Source organism: Thamnophis elegans, chromosome 11 (assembly GCF_009769535.1).
Source record: "Thamnophis elegans isolate rThaEle1 chromosome 11, rThaEle1.pri, whole genome shotgun sequence".
Classification (NCBI taxonomy): domain Eukaryota; kingdom Metazoa; phylum Chordata; class Lepidosauria; order Squamata; family Colubridae; genus Thamnophis; species Thamnophis elegans.
Genome location: NC_045551.1, coordinates 10,392,699 through 10,409,842, shown reverse-complemented (window position 1 = coordinate 10,409,842; position 17,144 = coordinate 10,392,699). Strand labels below are relative to the sequence as shown.

The 17,144-nt window shown below is 38.0% G+C and overlaps 1 protein-coding gene across 1 annotated transcript in view; it reads left to right on the top strand.

Moving 5' to 3' along the window:
• The window catches only part of PAPPA2 (pappalysin 2), a 185,805-nt gene that overhangs the window by 100,682 nt on the left and 67,979 nt on the right, over positions 1-17,144 (top strand). Inside the window, exons 12-13 of the mRNA XM_032226805.1 lie at positions 10,115-10,250; positions 14,475-14,685. Of these exons, the coding sequence (XP_032082696.1) occupies positions 10,115-10,250; positions 14,475-14,685 (347 nt within the window). The remainder of the gene's footprint in view (positions 1-10,114; positions 10,251-14,474; positions 14,686-17,144) is intronic.

Sequence of the window (17,144 nt, the reverse complement as noted above, 5' to 3'; positions counted from 1 at the left end):
GCAACTAATTATGGTTTAACTGCTAAGCATTATAATCTGCTAAATGCTGATCTTCTGCTTCACTACAATTTTGGATACCCTATAATCCCTGATGTTTTACTCGGCTCTTATTGTCTTTTTTCTTCAGAACTATTTCTGGGATGAAATGCCCAATTCACTGGGAATGAGAAAGGAAAGAATCCCTTTATTTATATGTAGTTCTGCTACACAATGCTTTTTCTTACAATTGTAATTGCTTCATCCCCCCCCCCCCCCCCAAATAGATATTCCTAAAGGGCAACCAAAATATTTTTAAAAATATAGATTTCATTTTAGACATTTAATATGGTAAACAATTCTTGTGAATGCTGACATCCAGGTCTCTTTAGTTGAAGAGTTCTTTGGCTTGTGGTTGGACCAAATTGATGCCAATGACAGAGATTCCCATTCTTTGATTTGATGTTATCAACACAATTAAGCCAATTTCTATAGTCAATGAAACAGTTCTTTTTGGTATTTGGCTTTCTCAATTATCCAGCATCCACCAGCAATTGTACCTCATTTCCTTGGGATTTTCTGACATCTCTTTTTCAATATAGGGCTTGAAACCGCATTGGATGATCCTAAGGATAATTTTGCCTCCATACAAAATTAATGATATTGTACAATAGTTTCCATACTCTGTTAAGTTTCCCTTTTTTTTTGATATTGGAAGGAAAGATGACTTCTTCCAATATGTTGGCCATTGTGGTATTCTCCAGTAACGCTTGGAATAATTTGCTTAGAATTCTTTCTGCTTCTTCTGTTGCTTGCTGTATTTCTGTAGATATTCCATCAATTCCTGTGTAACCCAAGAATACATAGAGTGGTGATCTAACTTGTGAATAGGGAATATTTTATAAGGTAACCTGACAGTGGACACCTCTGTTCTGTTAAATTTTAGTATATGATATTCTGTTCATTTTTAAAAAAAATATCTTTGAATCTATTGCTATCTGATCTTTTAACATACCAGTTGAGGGTTAGAAATTCCTTCTGAGTTTGGCGATCTTTTGAGATACTTTGTTGTTTCTTTCTTTTATGTTTCTATCACCAAAGTCTTTTCAAATGTCATGGTAAAACTGCTAAACGGTTATCTGAATTTCTTTGTTAGGCCACTTCCTGGGAACTTGGTTTTTGATTTCTCTTCTCCACTTGGCAATTTATGCTATTTGTTCTGACATCCAGTTTACTTTCTTCTGTTCCTTGGTCTTGGCAGACTTTTCCCACCTCCATGCTTAACAGCTTTTTTGATTTCATAGTTCTGTAGTTCCTTTGGTTCTCTATCAATGAGGTTCAGGGTTTTAAAGCCGTTCCTGATGTTTTTGAAAATGTTGGGCATATGCTGAAAATTATATTGGCTTTCTTCTACCACTTTAGCCTACCTTGGAATTTTCACGTGAACAATTTGTGATCTGTCCATTGGTCACATCTTTGCTGGTCTTCTACCTTATGCCAATAACAGAATCAATTTGATTTCATTGTACTTCACCTAATGATGTCCACTTAAGCAATCATTGCTTTGTTTGTTTGAAGGCTGTGTCAGCAATAAATAAATCCTTTGGCAGAACCTGGTAAGGCAGTCTCCTAGTTATTGCTTAGTTCATACAACTGAATTAAGTTTTCTTCTTTACTCTTTCTAACTTTAGCATTCCAGTTTCCAACCCCAAGCAGTACACATTATTTGCATGTTCTGCCATTTTGACATCGACATAACTTTGCATAATTGTCACATTAAAAAGATGTCTGCAATCCAGTTGATATCATTTGGTCATTATACCTAAATGCTGTCTTTCTGACTATGAAAGCAATAATATTGCTTCAGAGTTATTCGCACCCTGTACTGTAAGTGGTAAGGTTTTCTGACTGAAAGTGTCCAATTGCAGACTATATCAGTTTGCTGATGCCTTAAGGTATCAATGCATGGTTGATTTGTTTCACTGTTTACTGTGTTGAGTTTTCTCTGCATCCTGATTTTTACATCCCATTTTTCAGCTGTAATTCCTTACAGCTTCAGATTTTCTTTTTTTGCATATTAGCATCAGCAACTAGGCGTCTCAAAAGCTTTAATCTTGGCACATCATCAACACCATTTGATCCTTAGGTCTTCCTCAGTACCGTATTGAGTTCCCTCGGTTTGATTACATCATTTGGCACACATATTGTCAAGTCTCTTTATATTGTCCATCTATGTAGGAAGTAAAACACAGGAATGGTATTGCCTTCCACTGAAATGATACCTTGGTCATTGCCTTTGAAGTGATTGTCCACCTCCATCATCTTATATTGCTGCTGCCTAATATTGTGTCCCGGCTAGTTTAACTACGCAGCTGGGATAACTGTCATGCCTTGAATGGACTTTGCTGAAAGTATTCTTTACTCAGCTCTCCCAGGAACAACCACGACACCCCTTACAATGTGGCAGAATAGTATGGAATTGGAGAAGACAATATGTTGAATGTAAAATGAATTTGAGAATAAATAAATAATACTTCATAACAAATGTCAGGATATACATATTTTTAAAATGTTTTTTATTAAATACTTTTCCATAAACAATGAAATTTAAAGAAAGTAGAGAAGATAATGAAAAAAATAAAGTGCAATAAAAAGAAAAACAGAAAAGAACTAATGAAAGAAAAGGAAACTACAGGATTTCTGACATTCTTTTCAAAAGATTTTAACAAACCAATATTATTCCCTTCCTCTTAACTATTCCAGAAATCCCTTCAGCCCCTTATTTCTCATTTTTTCTATTTATTCTATTATTATTATTATTATTATTATTATTGTTGTTGTTGTTGTTGTTGTTGTTGTTGTTGTTGTTGTACAATTGTATCACAGCGGCCAGTTGTTTCGCCGGATTTGGCATTGGTTACTAGTCGGGCCCCACCCAGGGGCCTAGGACGTCGTAACGTATTTTCGTAATATGTGTGCAGATCCAAGCAGTGCGGCTTTTTGCATTTGACTGATGGTGATTTTGTCAATTTTTAACTGTTTTAAATGTAATTCCAGTGCTTTTGGAATAGCACCCAGTGTGCCAATTACCACTGGAATTACCACTGCTGGTTTGTGGCATAGTCGTTGAATTTCGATTTTTAAGTCCTGGTATCTTGCGATTTTTTCATGTTCCTTCTCGGCGACCCTGCTATCACCTGGTATTGCGATGTCTATGATTGTGACCTTATTTTTCTCAACCAGTGTGATGTCTGGTGTATTATGCGCCAGTATTTTGTCGGTTTGTATACGGAAATCCCACAAGATCTTGACCATCTGATTTTCGGTGACTTTTTCAGGCTGATGTTCCCACCAGTTTGTTGCTGTTTTAATATTATAATTTTTGCACAAATTCCAATGGATCATTTGTGCTACTGAATTGTGCCGCAATTTATAATCAGTCTGCGCGATTTTTTTACAGCAGCTGAGTATGTGATCAACAGTTTCATCAGCTTCTTTGCAAAGTCTGCATTTGGCATCATCAGAGGATTTTTCGATTTTGGCCTTAATGGCATTTGTGCGGATAGCTTGTTCTTGCGCAGCCAGGATTAGTGACTCTGTTTCTTTCTTTAATGTACCTGTTGTTAACCATAACCAAGTTTGTTCACTGTCCACTTTATCTTTTATTTTTTCCAGAAATTGGCCATGCAGTGCTTTGTTCTGCCAATTCTCCATTCTTGATTTTATCACATCTTTTCTGTATTCTTGTTTCGTCTGTTGTGCTTTCAGTAGATTTTTGTTCTTTACTTCGATTAATAGATGTTCTTGACTTTCTTTTAAATAATCAGCCAGTGCATGTTTTTCTTCTTCAACTGTTTGCTTCACTTGTAATAATCCTCTGCCACCTGATTTTCGGGGCAGGTACAGTCTATCAGTATCACCACGTGGATGTAAACTGTAGTGCATTGTCATTAGTTTCCTGGTTTTTCGGTCCAAAAGGTCCAAATCAGCTTGTGTCCAGTTAACTATACCAGCTGTGTATCTTATAACTGGTATTGCCCAGGTATTTATGGCCTTAATTGTATTTCCACCATTCAATTTAGATTTCAAAATTTTCCTAATTCTGTTGGTGTACTCTCGCCTGACAATAGTTTTTACTTCTCCATGCTTGATGTTATCCAACTGCAGAATGCCTAAGTATTTGTAGGCTTCATTTTCTTTGCATTTAATTAATTGGCCATTGGGCATTTCAATTCCCTCACATGCAGTGATTTTGCCCCTTTTTATGGATACAGTGGCGCATTTTTCCATGCCAAACTGCATTGAAATATCGGTGCTGAATACTCGGACTGTGTTTGTCAATGATTGGATTTCTATTTCTGACTTTCCATAGAGTTTCAAATCATCCATATATAGTAAATGTGAAATTTTTTCAGCTTCTTTGGCTGTTTGGTAGCCTAATTTCATTTTTTTTAAGATTACTGATAGTGGGATCATTGCGATGATGAAGAGAAGAGGTGAAACTGAATCACCCTGGAAAATTCCTCGCTTGATATTAACTATTCCGTAGATCTCATTCCCTACTGCCAACTCAGTTCTCCATTGTTTCATCGCCTTTTCAGTAAAGGATGTAATATTTTTGCTAATACCAGTTGTTTCTAAGCATTTTATGATCCAACTATGTGGCAGTGAGTCAAATGCCTTTTTGTAATCAATCCAGACCATATTCAAGTTCGTTTTTCTGTTCTTACAATTTTCTAATATCATTTTATCAATTAGAAGCTGATCTTTTGTGCCCCTGCTCCTTCTTTTGTTGCCTTTTTGCTCTACTGGCAAGATGTTGTTTGTTTCCAAATAATCCATCATGTTATCTGCAATAATGCCTGTGAGTAATTTGAAGGTTGTTGGCAAGCATGTTATTGGTCTGTAGTTTTCAGGTGTTGTTCCTTTAGCTGCATCTTTCTGAATCAAGTATGTTTTTCCAGTTGTCAACCATTCATCAATTTGGCCCTTTTGTAAAATTTCATTCAGTTGCCTGGCCAATATTGCATGTAAACTGGTCAGATATTTGAGCCAGAAACCATGTAATTGGTCCTTTCCAGGTGATGTCCAATTCTTTACCATTATTATTATTATTATTATTATTATTATTATTATTATTATTATTATTATACAATTGTATCACAGCGGCCAGTTGTTTCACCGGATTTGGCATTGGTTACTAGTCGGGCCCCACCCAGGGGCCTAGGACGTCGTAACGTATTTTCTTAATATGCGTGCAGATCCAAGCAGTGCGGCTTTTTGCATTTGACTGATGGTGATTTTGTCAATTTTTAACTGTTTTAAATGTAATTCCAGTGCTTTTGGAATAGCACCCAGTGTGCCAATTACCACTGGAATTACCACTGCTGGTTTGTGCCATAGTCGTTGAATTTCGATTTTTAAGTCCTGGTATCTTGCGATTTTTTCATGTTCCTTCTCGGCGACCCTGCTATCACCTGGTATTGCAATGTCTATGATTGTGACCTTATTTTTCTCAACCAGTGTGATGTCTGGTGTATTATGCGCCAGTATTTTGTCGGTTTGTATACGGAAATCCCACAAGATCTTGACCATCTGATTTTCGGTGACTTTTTCAGGCTGATGTTCCCACCAGTTTGTTGCTGTTTTAATATTATAATTTTTGCACAAATTCCAATGGATCATTTGTGCTACTGAATTGTGCCGCAATTTATAATCAGTTTGCGTGATTTTTTTACAGCAGCTGAGTATGTGATCAACAGTTTCATCAGCTTCTTTGCAAAGTCTGCATTTGGCATCATCAGAGGATTTTTCGATTTTGGCCTTAATGGCATTTGTGCGGATAGCTTGTTCTTGCGCAGCCAGGATTAGTGACTCTGTTTCTTTCTTTAATGTACCTGTTGTTAACCATAACCAAGTTTGTTCACTGTCCACTTTATCTTTTATTTTTTCCAGAAATTGACCATGCAGTGCTTTGTTCTGCCAACTCTCCATTCTTGATTTTATCACATCTTTTCTGTATTCTTGTTTTGTCTGTTGGGCCTTCAGTAGATTTTTGTTCTTTACTTCGATTAATAGATGTTCTTGACTTTCTTTTAAATAATCAGCCAGTGCATGTTTTTCTTCTTCAACTGTTTGCTTCACTTGTAATAATCCTCTGCCACCTGATTTTCGGGGCAGATATAGTCTATCAGTATCACCACGTGGATGTAAACTGTAGTGCATTGTCATTAGTTTCCTGGTTTTTCGGTCCAAAAGGTCCAAATCAGCTTGTGTCCAGTTAACTATGCCAGCTGTGTATCTTATAACTGGTATTGCCCAGGTATTTATGGCCTTGATTGTATTTCCACCATTCAATTTAGATTTCAAAATTTTCCTAACTCTGTTGGTGCACTCTCGTCTGACAATAGTTTTTACTTCTCCATGCTTGATGTTATCCAACTGCAGAATGCCTAAGTATTTGTAGGCTTCATTTTCTTTGCATTTAATTAGTTGGCCATTGGGCATTTCAATTCCCTCAGATGCAGTGATTTTGCCCCTTTTTATGGATACAGTGGCGCATTTTTCCATGCCAAACTGCATTGAAATATCGGTGCTGAATACTCGGACTGTATTTGTCAATGATTGGATTTCTATTTCTGACTTTCCATAGAGTTTCAAATCATCCATATATAGTAAATGCGAAATTTTTTCAGCTTTTTTGGCTGTTTGGTAGCCTAATTTCATTTTTTTTAAGATTACTGATAGTGGGATCATTGCGATGATGAAGAGAAGAGGTGAAAGTGAATCACCCTGGAAAATTCCTCGCTTGATATTAACCATTCCGTAGCTCTCATTCCCTACTGCCAACTCAGTTCTCCATTGTTTCATTGCCTTTTCAGTAAAGGATGTAATATTTTTGCTAATGCCAGTTGTTTCTAAGCATTTTATGATCCAACTATGTGGCAGTGAGTCAAATGCCTTTTTGTAATCAATCCAGACCATATTCAAGTTCGTTTTTCTGTTCTTACAATTTTCTAATATCATTTTATCAATTAGAAGCTGATCTTTTGTGCCCCTGCTCCTTCTTTTGTTGCCTTTTTGCTCTACTGGCAAGATGTTGTTTGTTTCCAAATAATCCATCATGTTATCTGCAATAATGCCTGTGAGTAATTTGAAGGTTGTTGGCAAGCATGTTATTGGTCTATAGTTTTCAGGTGTTGTTCCTTTAGTTGGATCTTTCTGAATCAAGTATGTTTTTCCAGTTGTCAACCATTCATCAATTTGGCCCTTTTGTAAAATTTCATTCAGTTGCCTGGCCAATATTTCATGTAAACTGGTCAGATATTTGAGCCAGAAACCATGTAATTGGTCCTTTCCAGGTGATGTCCAATTCTTTACCTTTTTAACTCGATTTTTGACCATCTCAGATGTTATTTCTAATACTTGCATTTGTTTGTTGCCAATGCTTTTCTCAAAGTCATGTATCCACTTTGCTTCCTTGTTGTAGTCCTTTGCATTTTCCCACAATTCTTTCCAGAATTCAACTGTGGCCTGTTTTTCTGGTTTTTCACTTTTGGTGTCACCATTTACATTAAGACTTTGATAAAAATGCCGTTGGTCTGATCGAAATTGCTGATTTTGTTTATATTGGATGATTCGTGCCTCATATCTTTCAATTTTTCTAGCTGTTGCTGTTATCTGCTGTTTTACAATCTCTACAGCTTCATTGATGTTTCTTGTATCCAATCTATATCTCCTGATTAGCCTATCTATGATTTTGTTGTTTTTAAGCCGTTGCTCATGCATGTTCTTTAAGTTACTAGCATCTGCCCTTAATTTTTTGATTTTTTGTTCTAAACGGATTTTCCACTTTGGCTTTGATGCTTTTTCTGTTGTATGACTAGGTACTTTAATTTTAATGCCTAGTTCATTAGTGACTATTACAGCTGCGCTGTACATTAACTGGTTTGTTTCCAAGATGGATCCTGGTTCAATCGTTGAAAACACTGCATTAACCATTTTCATGATAGGGGCCAAAATTTTCTTCGGCACAGTTTTTAGTGATGGTAAACGTTGCCTTTCCTCATTAAGCAGAAAATGCTCCATGATCTTATCCTTCAATTCTTTTTGTTTTTGAGTTAGTTCATCAGTTGGTTCAGTGATAACTGGTTCTAGTGGTGGTGATGTTATTTCCTCACCGAGAGCTTCTTCTGGGAGTTCTACTATAATGTCTTTAGTTGTGTCTTGAATATCAGTTCTTTCCGCTTGTGATATTGTTTTTTGGGTTTTGCAATTTGCCTGAATTTCCTCATGTTCAACTTCACTAAACACTTTATTCCGTATAATAAATCGCCTTTGATCTGCTAGTCGTTGTTCACTAACATTTGAATCTGGATATTGTTGTTTCCATAATTCATACATTCATACTTTTTGCATTTGACTGATGGTGATTTTGTCAATTTTTAACTGTTTTAAATGTAATTCCAGTGCTTTTGGAATAGCACCCAGTGTGCCAATTACCACTGGAATTACCACTGCTGGTTTGTGCCATAGTCGTTGAATTTTGATTTTTAAGTCCTGGTATCTTGCGATTTTTTCATGTTCCTTCTCGGCATTTTAAATTTTAAATAAATTGGAAAAAATTATTATTATTATTATTATTATTATTATTATTATTATTATTATTATTATACAATTGTATCACAGTGGCCAGTTGTTTTGCCGGATTTGGCATTGGTTACTAGTCGGGCCCCACCCAGGGGCCTAGGACGTCATAACGTATTTTCGTAATATGCGTGCAGATCCAAGCAGTGCGGCTTTTTGCATTTGACTGATGGTGATTTTGTCAATTTTTAACTGTTTTAAATGTAATTCCAGTGCTTTTGGAATAGCACCCAGTGTGCCAATTACCACTGGAATTATCACTGCTGGTTTGTGTCATAGTTGTTTTAATAATAATAATAATAATAATAATAATAATAATAATTATTATTATTATTATTATTATTATTATTAGCAAATATTTTATAAAAGTGTTCCAGGATTTTAAAATTTCTCTGTTGTTTCCTCCCTGATCAGTTTTGCCATTTCCACTAATGTAAGCTACCTACCCGTTAGATTGTGGGTTTTGTTTTTATTTATTTTAGCAGATTTACACTCCAATAATATTTGGAGGATAATACTATAGTATGGATGGGGATATACACAAGAAAAATTCAGAGGCCCATTTCATTACGGTAGTGGCTAAGATAAAATTACCATTCATAATTTTCATTATTACAATGGAATCACTCATTAAGTTGCCATTCTTGATTTAGATCTTGATTCTTTCGGACAAGTGAATGGCTTATTTTATAAATTACAATTCTTCTGGCTTCCATGATGCATCTCCAGAAATGATCAAGAGATGGTCCTGAAGAACAGATATGGTTCTGAACCATATGTTTAAAATTAATATGTGGCTAATGCCCCCCAACTCTACCCTATGACAGCACAAAAGTGAAAGTATCAGCTTGTGAGGGTTCACTCTCTTACCCTAGTTTTGATCTGTTTCACAGAGGATGTTCAGCCATGGAGAAAATAGGTAATAATAACCACTGAATCAGAATAAGAAAGAAAATTGTTTAGTAAACTAGATTGTGGGAATCAGAGGGCTTCCCAGTTTGAATGTCTGGAAATTCTTAGAGTGATCCTTGATAACTTTCCACATGGATACTGAATACTGAAGGATCAAGCTAAATTTCAGATGCTGCTAATTGAACTTTTTCTGAAGTGGGTCCATGAAAAGCCATTTCCTACCTCACTTATTGGGCTTCAGTTTTGCTTAGTTAAGGAAACACATCGCTTAACATTAAAATAATGTTGATGCATATTCTTATATACGGTCTGTTATTGGCTGGGCTTTCCTGAAAATGAAATAGGGAGTTAAATTACCACCCCTAATAGCTCAGAGTTCAAACAATAATTTTGAAGAACAAATTAGAAAAGCCAAACTAAATAAACTCAATTTCAGATTTAAATAGAAAAATTCTAGGATAGCAAGAATGAGTCGTACTGGGAAGAAGAGATTCTGTTTTTCTGTCGCTTTGTAACAGATCTGCTGTTTTTGCTCATGCCATAACATACTCAGACTTTGCCATGTCCTGGTGTTCTTCAGGTGTGTTTCAGTCAACCCAGAATGGCTACTTCACTCTTTGTTTTCCTGGCGACTGTGGGCACTTCCAATGGGGACCATCTCAAACCATCCATGACAATACACTTGGGTGACATCAATGGTCACAACCATTTCCTTGGTGAGTCTGTAAGTGATATACTAAACATTTAACTAGGCATTTCTGTGAAGTTAACACAACGTTTTCCTTTCTTTCTTTGCTTTTGTGAGGAACAGTGCATTAATAAGATGGAAAGGATCATTTCCTTTCTTTATTCCCAGACAGCTTCAGGTAATTTGGTAGAGTAAACACCTCTTACAAAATGTAGATTTATCTTGGCTTCACCCCAGTAAGCATATTTTGTAGCATACTTGCGAGATGCCTTGACCTGATAGATCACTATATATAAAAAGGCAACAGTAAAAAATATTGGGTTTCTGTCTGGATGGACTCTTGTGACGAGCCTAATGACAGAGAGTGGAAGTGTGACCTTCCTCCCATACTTGGGCATACCAGGGGTTGTGACTTTAAGTGTAAATATATATATATATATATATATATATATATATATATATATATATATATATATATATATATATATATATATATACATACATACATACATACATACATACATACATACATACATACATACATACATACATATATACACACACACACACACACACACACATACATACCCTTGACCTGATAGATCACTATCTATCTATCTATCTATCTATCTATCTATCTATCTATCTATCTATCTATCTATCTATATATATGTGTGTGTGTGTGTGTTTTATTTGTGCTGATAAATAAATAAAGGAAGACTAGTATAGATCTATTTCAAGCTATTTAGCTCTCATCAGCTAGCCATATCCTTACTGGGATTCGAACCTGTGCTGTGGATATGGCTAGCTGCCATAGGATATGGCAGGATATGCCTGAGCTAGGATATGCCTGAGCTAGGATATGGCTAGCTGATGAGAGCTAAATAGCTTGAAATAGATCTATACTAGTCTTCCTTTATTTATTTATCAGCACAAATAAACACAAATATAACAAAGGCAACAGTAAAAATATTGGGTTTCTGTCGTGATGGACTCTTGTGATGAGCCGATTGACAGATGATGGAAGCAGTTAGCTTCCTCCCATAATTGGGGCTTACCAGGGGTTGTGACACTAAATATATATATATTTATATATTTAAAGTCACAACCCCTGGTATGCCCAAATATGGGAGGAAGGTCACACTTCCACTTATATATATATATTTTCTGAGGTTTTCGCGGGTGTTAGTATGTAGGTCTCTAGTTATTCGGGTTTTCTCCCACGTAGAATTGGAGATGTCTTGGCGACGTTTCGATGAAGTCTCATTCGTCATCTTCAGGCTACTTCAGGCTTGGTGGAAACTCCTGGAAACACCAAGCCTGAAGTAGCCTGAAGATGATGAATGAGACTTCGTCGAAACGTCGCCAAGACATCTCCAATTCTACGCGGGAGAAAACCCGAATAACTAGACACACACACACACACACACACACACAGACAGACACAAATATATTTATTTATTTATTTATTTATTTATTTGTGTTTTTATTTGTGCTGATAAATAAATAAAGGGAGACTAGTATAGATCTATTTCAAGCTATCTAGCTCTCATCAGCTAGCCATACCCTTACTGGGAATTGAACCTGTGCTGTATTGCATCTTAGGCAGATGTGTTAACCACTAAGCCACAGAGCTCGACTCCTTATCAGCCAAGCCAGGGGGAAAGGTATCTATTTAGATTTACAACCCCCCGGTATGTCCAAATATGGGAGGAAGATCACTACTTCCATTCTCTGTCCTTCGGCTCGCCACAAGAGACCATCCAGACAGAAACCCAATATTTTTACTGTTGCCTTTTTGTTACATTTGTTGTATTTGTGCTGATAAATAAATAAAGGGAGACTAGTATAGATCTATTTCAAGCTATTTAGCTCTCATCAGCTAGCCATACCCTTACTGGGAATCGAACCAGTGCTGTATTGCATCTTAGGCAAATATATATATGTGTACACACACACACACACACACACACACACACACACACACACATATATCACCAAAGGAAACAAAACATTGCTTTAATTCAATGTTCTGTGTTATATAGGTCATTTGATGTTAAAGGGCTGCCTCATGTCAAATCACAGATACTAGTTTTGAATAACCCTCCCTTCCCCTCCAAAAAAATAAATCTTCAAAGCTTGCAGGTCAGAAAAAAATTCTCAATTAAGAATTTATTCTAAAACAAGTTGGTTTTAGTTCCAAACCATTTTATGTTGAGGAACATTCAGGGGTTTGAATACCTGCAATCTAAAATATCACTGCTCAGCCGAGTGTGCCTGCCTACTTTAATTCTATGATGCTTTAGAGTGTAAAGCAAAAGAATTTTTACAAAGAGGCACTTATTTCCTGCTAGCTTGTCAATATGTTGCATCCTTTCAAAGCACTGATTTTTAAGTTTTCTACTTTTCAGAATTGTGCTAAAATCTTTGCCTGTTTAGGATCCTGTGACTGTCCATTGTCTAGAAGCCCATTTCTTGCAGAACACTATAAAGTCTGGTGTGCCTTTATGGGCCTGGCCACATATCATTCTAAATAAATGAAAAACCACATATTTATTGGAGTGATAGATTGGTACCATAGTAGCACAAATAATGTTTTTTTTCAGAAGTGCTCTAAATGGTAGTTTGAAAACTATTTAGCTCTCAGTATGAATTCAAGCTAAAGACGGCAGTCAATTTCTCTTGCGACAGGACTGAAAATGGAAGCTATTTTTAAAGCACCCAACAACTCCTCTAGATTGGAGTGCAGGTAAAAAGTGAGGGTCGCTTTCATCTTACAACACTATAGCAGTTAGACTTATATACCGCTTCATAGGGCTTTCAGCCCTCTCCAAGTGGTTTACAGAGTCAGCATATTGCCCCCCAACAACAATCCGGGTCCTCATTTTACCCACCTCGGAAGGATGGAAGGCTGAGTCAACCCTGAGCCGGTGAGATTTGAACAGCCGAACTGCAGTCAGCTGAAGTAGCCTGCAGTGCTGCATTTAACCACTGCGCCACCTTGGCTCCTATCCCTGCCACTTTGAAAGCAGCTTTCCCAGACGTGGCTCTCTTCAAATTTATGGATTCCCAGATGGCAGTTGAAATCCCAATGTATCAAATTAGGCAACATTAACGTATTGTTTCTCTTCCCTTTCCCTCTATGAAGAGATGGGACTGGAATAGACCTTCCTGTCCCCCATCCCCTCCCCTGCACCCTTATTCTAAAGTACCATTGCTCTACATTGAGGGAAAGAAAAGAAATACTTCTACAGCAAAGTTGCGAAGACTATAGCTCTCCAAGCGTTATGGTTTTCCCTCCACCCTATGGTAAAATCCAGGGACGTGCAGTCACTAGAGGCAAGGGAGGCAGGGCCTCACCAGTCCCCTCAGGGAAAGGAAAGGATTTTAAATAATTTTCTTAAAATAATTAAAGCCAGGGTAGTTGCTACCAGATTTCAAGTCACAGTGGCTTGGTGTCTGCTCTCAGTATTAACTAGGAGGAGGCCAGAGAACTAGGGCCCTCTTTTGCATAAGGAATTTTTCACCTTTTAAGAGTTAAGCAAGGGTTAACAAGCGAAGAATTCCTTATGCAAATGAGGCAGGTATTCTCTCGCCTCCTGTAGAGGGCATTTTTAGAGGCTTTTTAGAGTTCTCTGGGAGCAACTAGCTCAGTCTGACAGAGCTCTGGCTTTTCAAGAGGGGAGGGCAGGGCAGGGCAGGGAGAAGCAGAGTTGTGTTCATCTCTGAAACAGCTGGAAAAGGTGCGTGTGGGGATGGGGGAGGAATTCAAAAAGTTTGATCAGAAGGCAGCAGGGGAAGGGGGGGTATGGCAGAGGAGCTGCTTTCAAGCCTTTGGAAAATATATCCAATCCAACTTCTGTGTTTGTGTTTGAGAGTGAGTGAATGAAAGAGGGATCGAAGTTCTCTGTGTGCATGTGTCTGTTTGAGAGAGGGGGGAGGGAGGGAGAGAGGGAGGAAGGAGGGGGAGGGAGAAGAAAAAGAATGGGAAAACTTATTTTGCAAGGGGGGAAATGCTGTCGCTTTAAATCGGAACTGAGCATGCCTGGCTGTGGAATTCTGGGAGTTGAAGTCCACAAGTCTAAAAAGTGCCTCACCAGGGCTAAAGCTGACCGCACGTCACTGGTAAAATCCTCCCTTGCACCCCCCCCCCAAAAAAAAATTCTAAGAACTCTTATCTATTTTTTTAAAATTTAAGAGAGATTTCACCATGATTTTTTAAAAATATATATTTTCCTTTAATTTCTCTCAGCTACATCAGAGCTGTCATGTCAGCAGAATCCCCTGGCCATCAACGTGACTGGAAAAGTTGCCTCCCACCAAATCACCTATGCCTTGTTCAACTTCTCCTCTCTCTCTGTGGGCATCTCTGCAGTGGCTCTGCGAACCCATTTGCCGTTTGACACTTCCAGCCCAAGTAATTGTCTCCCAGAGCATGAAGGCCATGGCTGCCAGAGACACAGGTAATTAGATGTTTGAGATAACACATGGGCCTCTTAATTATTACTGCAGCTGAAATAAAATTTAGCGCATTTTTAAAATCTAAGCCTTGTGAAAATAGAAGTAGAATTTTGTTCACTTTGTTTCATCCCTATAATGCAGTGGTAGGATTCAGCCAGTTCGCACCTATTCGGGAGAACCGGTTGGTAACTTTCTAAGCAGTTCGGAGAACCGGTTGTTGGTAGAAATCTCCTTTTGTTTTTTTCCCACTTTACAGGGCTAATCCTGTAAGGAAGGCAGGAAGGAAACATTCTGGTGTTGTTTCTAGCCTAATCTTTATTGCCCTGCTTAAAGAAACTGCCTCTCCAGTTAACCCTTATTACCATTGTAACAACTAAGGCGAAGTGACCATCACCTGAGTGACATTGACTTGGCCATGCCCACATGATCACATGACCATTGAGCCCCGCCTACCCAGCTGGTCATTAGGGCAGAGAACTGGTTGGTAAATTATTTGAATCCCAACACTGCTATAATGTGAAGATTTATTAGAACAAATGAAGAATCCTGCAATATCAGGCTAGAAGTCCTTTTAGTCTAGCATTCTATGTCAGAAGTTGGCCAACTGGATGCATTTAGTTGACTGATAAACCCAGGTTAAAAAACAGTAGGATTAAGATGTTATTTCCCAACAAGCAGCATTTAAGGCATTATATTTAGAGTAATAAATTGCTGTAAATATTTGTAAGCCACTAATTGCCTATATCTCTGTGAACTCTTTACAAGCCACCCACATTAACTGCCATTTAACGGTACATTATAAAATATTAACTTCTGATGGGTCTGAATCTCTATGCATTTAGTTTGTGGATGACCTCAATTACTAACATTGTGAGAGAGGGAGAAAAGCTCTCTCCATGTTATCTCAACCATGTGTGATTTTGTGTTCTCATTCACCCTTGTTCCAAAATAAGAATTCCATCTACTAGAGTTTTTCCTCATGGGGAAACTGCTCCACCCTCCCTAAACATTACACAGTTTTGTGTTCTGACCCCCTCCTCCGTCCAGTAACGAATGCCGAGACAAGCTTAACTGGAATGTACTTTAATAGCAAGACACCAAAACCTCGGTGACTAAAAGCCAAGCAGAACAAACAGATAAGGACCTTGGCAGCAACTCAGACAAACTCAGGCAGCAATAAACACAGATAAGGCTTGGCAGCAATCCAGCCTGCCAAGCTCACAGTACTGTCCTCCGACATTCATTCCTGTGTTGACTTCTGCAAAGAGGACCATGTGCACAAGTAGCTTTTTATAGTCTGGAGAGGAGCCTAATGACCACCAGCTGAGCACAATCACCTCCTGTAATTGCGTAATTGTTCCTGACGCCTCCTAGTAGCTCTTCGATGGCGTGCATCTAGGAACAACTCACTACTGGCCTCTGGCTCACTCTCTCTTGTCTCCTCCCCACTGGTCCAAGGCTCAGGTGCCTCCTGGTGGCCAACCAGCCTTTCTGCGCTCTGCTCGGAGTCGGAACCCTGTCCAGGGTCCTCCACATCCTCCAGAGCCGACTCAGAGGACCCCCTCGCTGTCGGAGTCTGGTGGCAGCTCCAACGGCACCTGCTGGGCCACAACAGTTTTGTATCTTTTCTAGTTGTATAATATTCTTGAGGAACAGTGACCAGTATTGCAGGCAAATGATCTTTAATCATCAGTTTGCATAAGAGTATTATTACATTGGTGGTTCCCTTCCTATTGAGTGTACAAGTTGTCTCTTTTATAGTAGCTTCTATCTATTATGGCTCCGAGGTATTCTTTCAGGTCAGTCAGGTGAATTCTGGATTATTTGTGCAAAAAATAACACCAGTACGTACCGTATGTACAGAATGTATGTATGCAAATAGTTTGATAAATTTTGCCATCTATGCTGGTAGATTGAATTTGAAGTTCAATTCAAGTTGAACACTGTGCCACTCTTCCTTGGGGATGTATATGGTCTCCTTTTCAAATTCTGACTAGATTTACATCTGCAGATTTTCTGTAGGAACCTGCAATTATTACAAATTCTCCTGAAGATGTTCATAGCATAATACATTCTTGAATAAGTCACATTAATTGCAATAAATTTTAAGTAGCTTACAGCAGCCTGCACATTTTTCTGCTTTCTTCAGGTTCTTGCCAGGACTATGATTTTAGTTGTGGAAGTTTTGCCATACATGCAGCACTGTTAGACTTAGTTAACTCAAATCATCTTGGTTGGAGTTTACTTCCGAATAATGGGCAACGATATCAAACAGTTACATGTCATGAGTTTTGCTCCTGTAGTTGTGTGATCTGCTCAGATACTAATTCCCATGCCAACGACATATGTGGAAGGCTAACTAATACAATAGAAACAGTTCTTGAGGTTGCAATTGCTGCACTTCCTTACTCCATATTTATTAAATAATATTTAATTGGAGAGCTGCATCCCACCTTTCAAT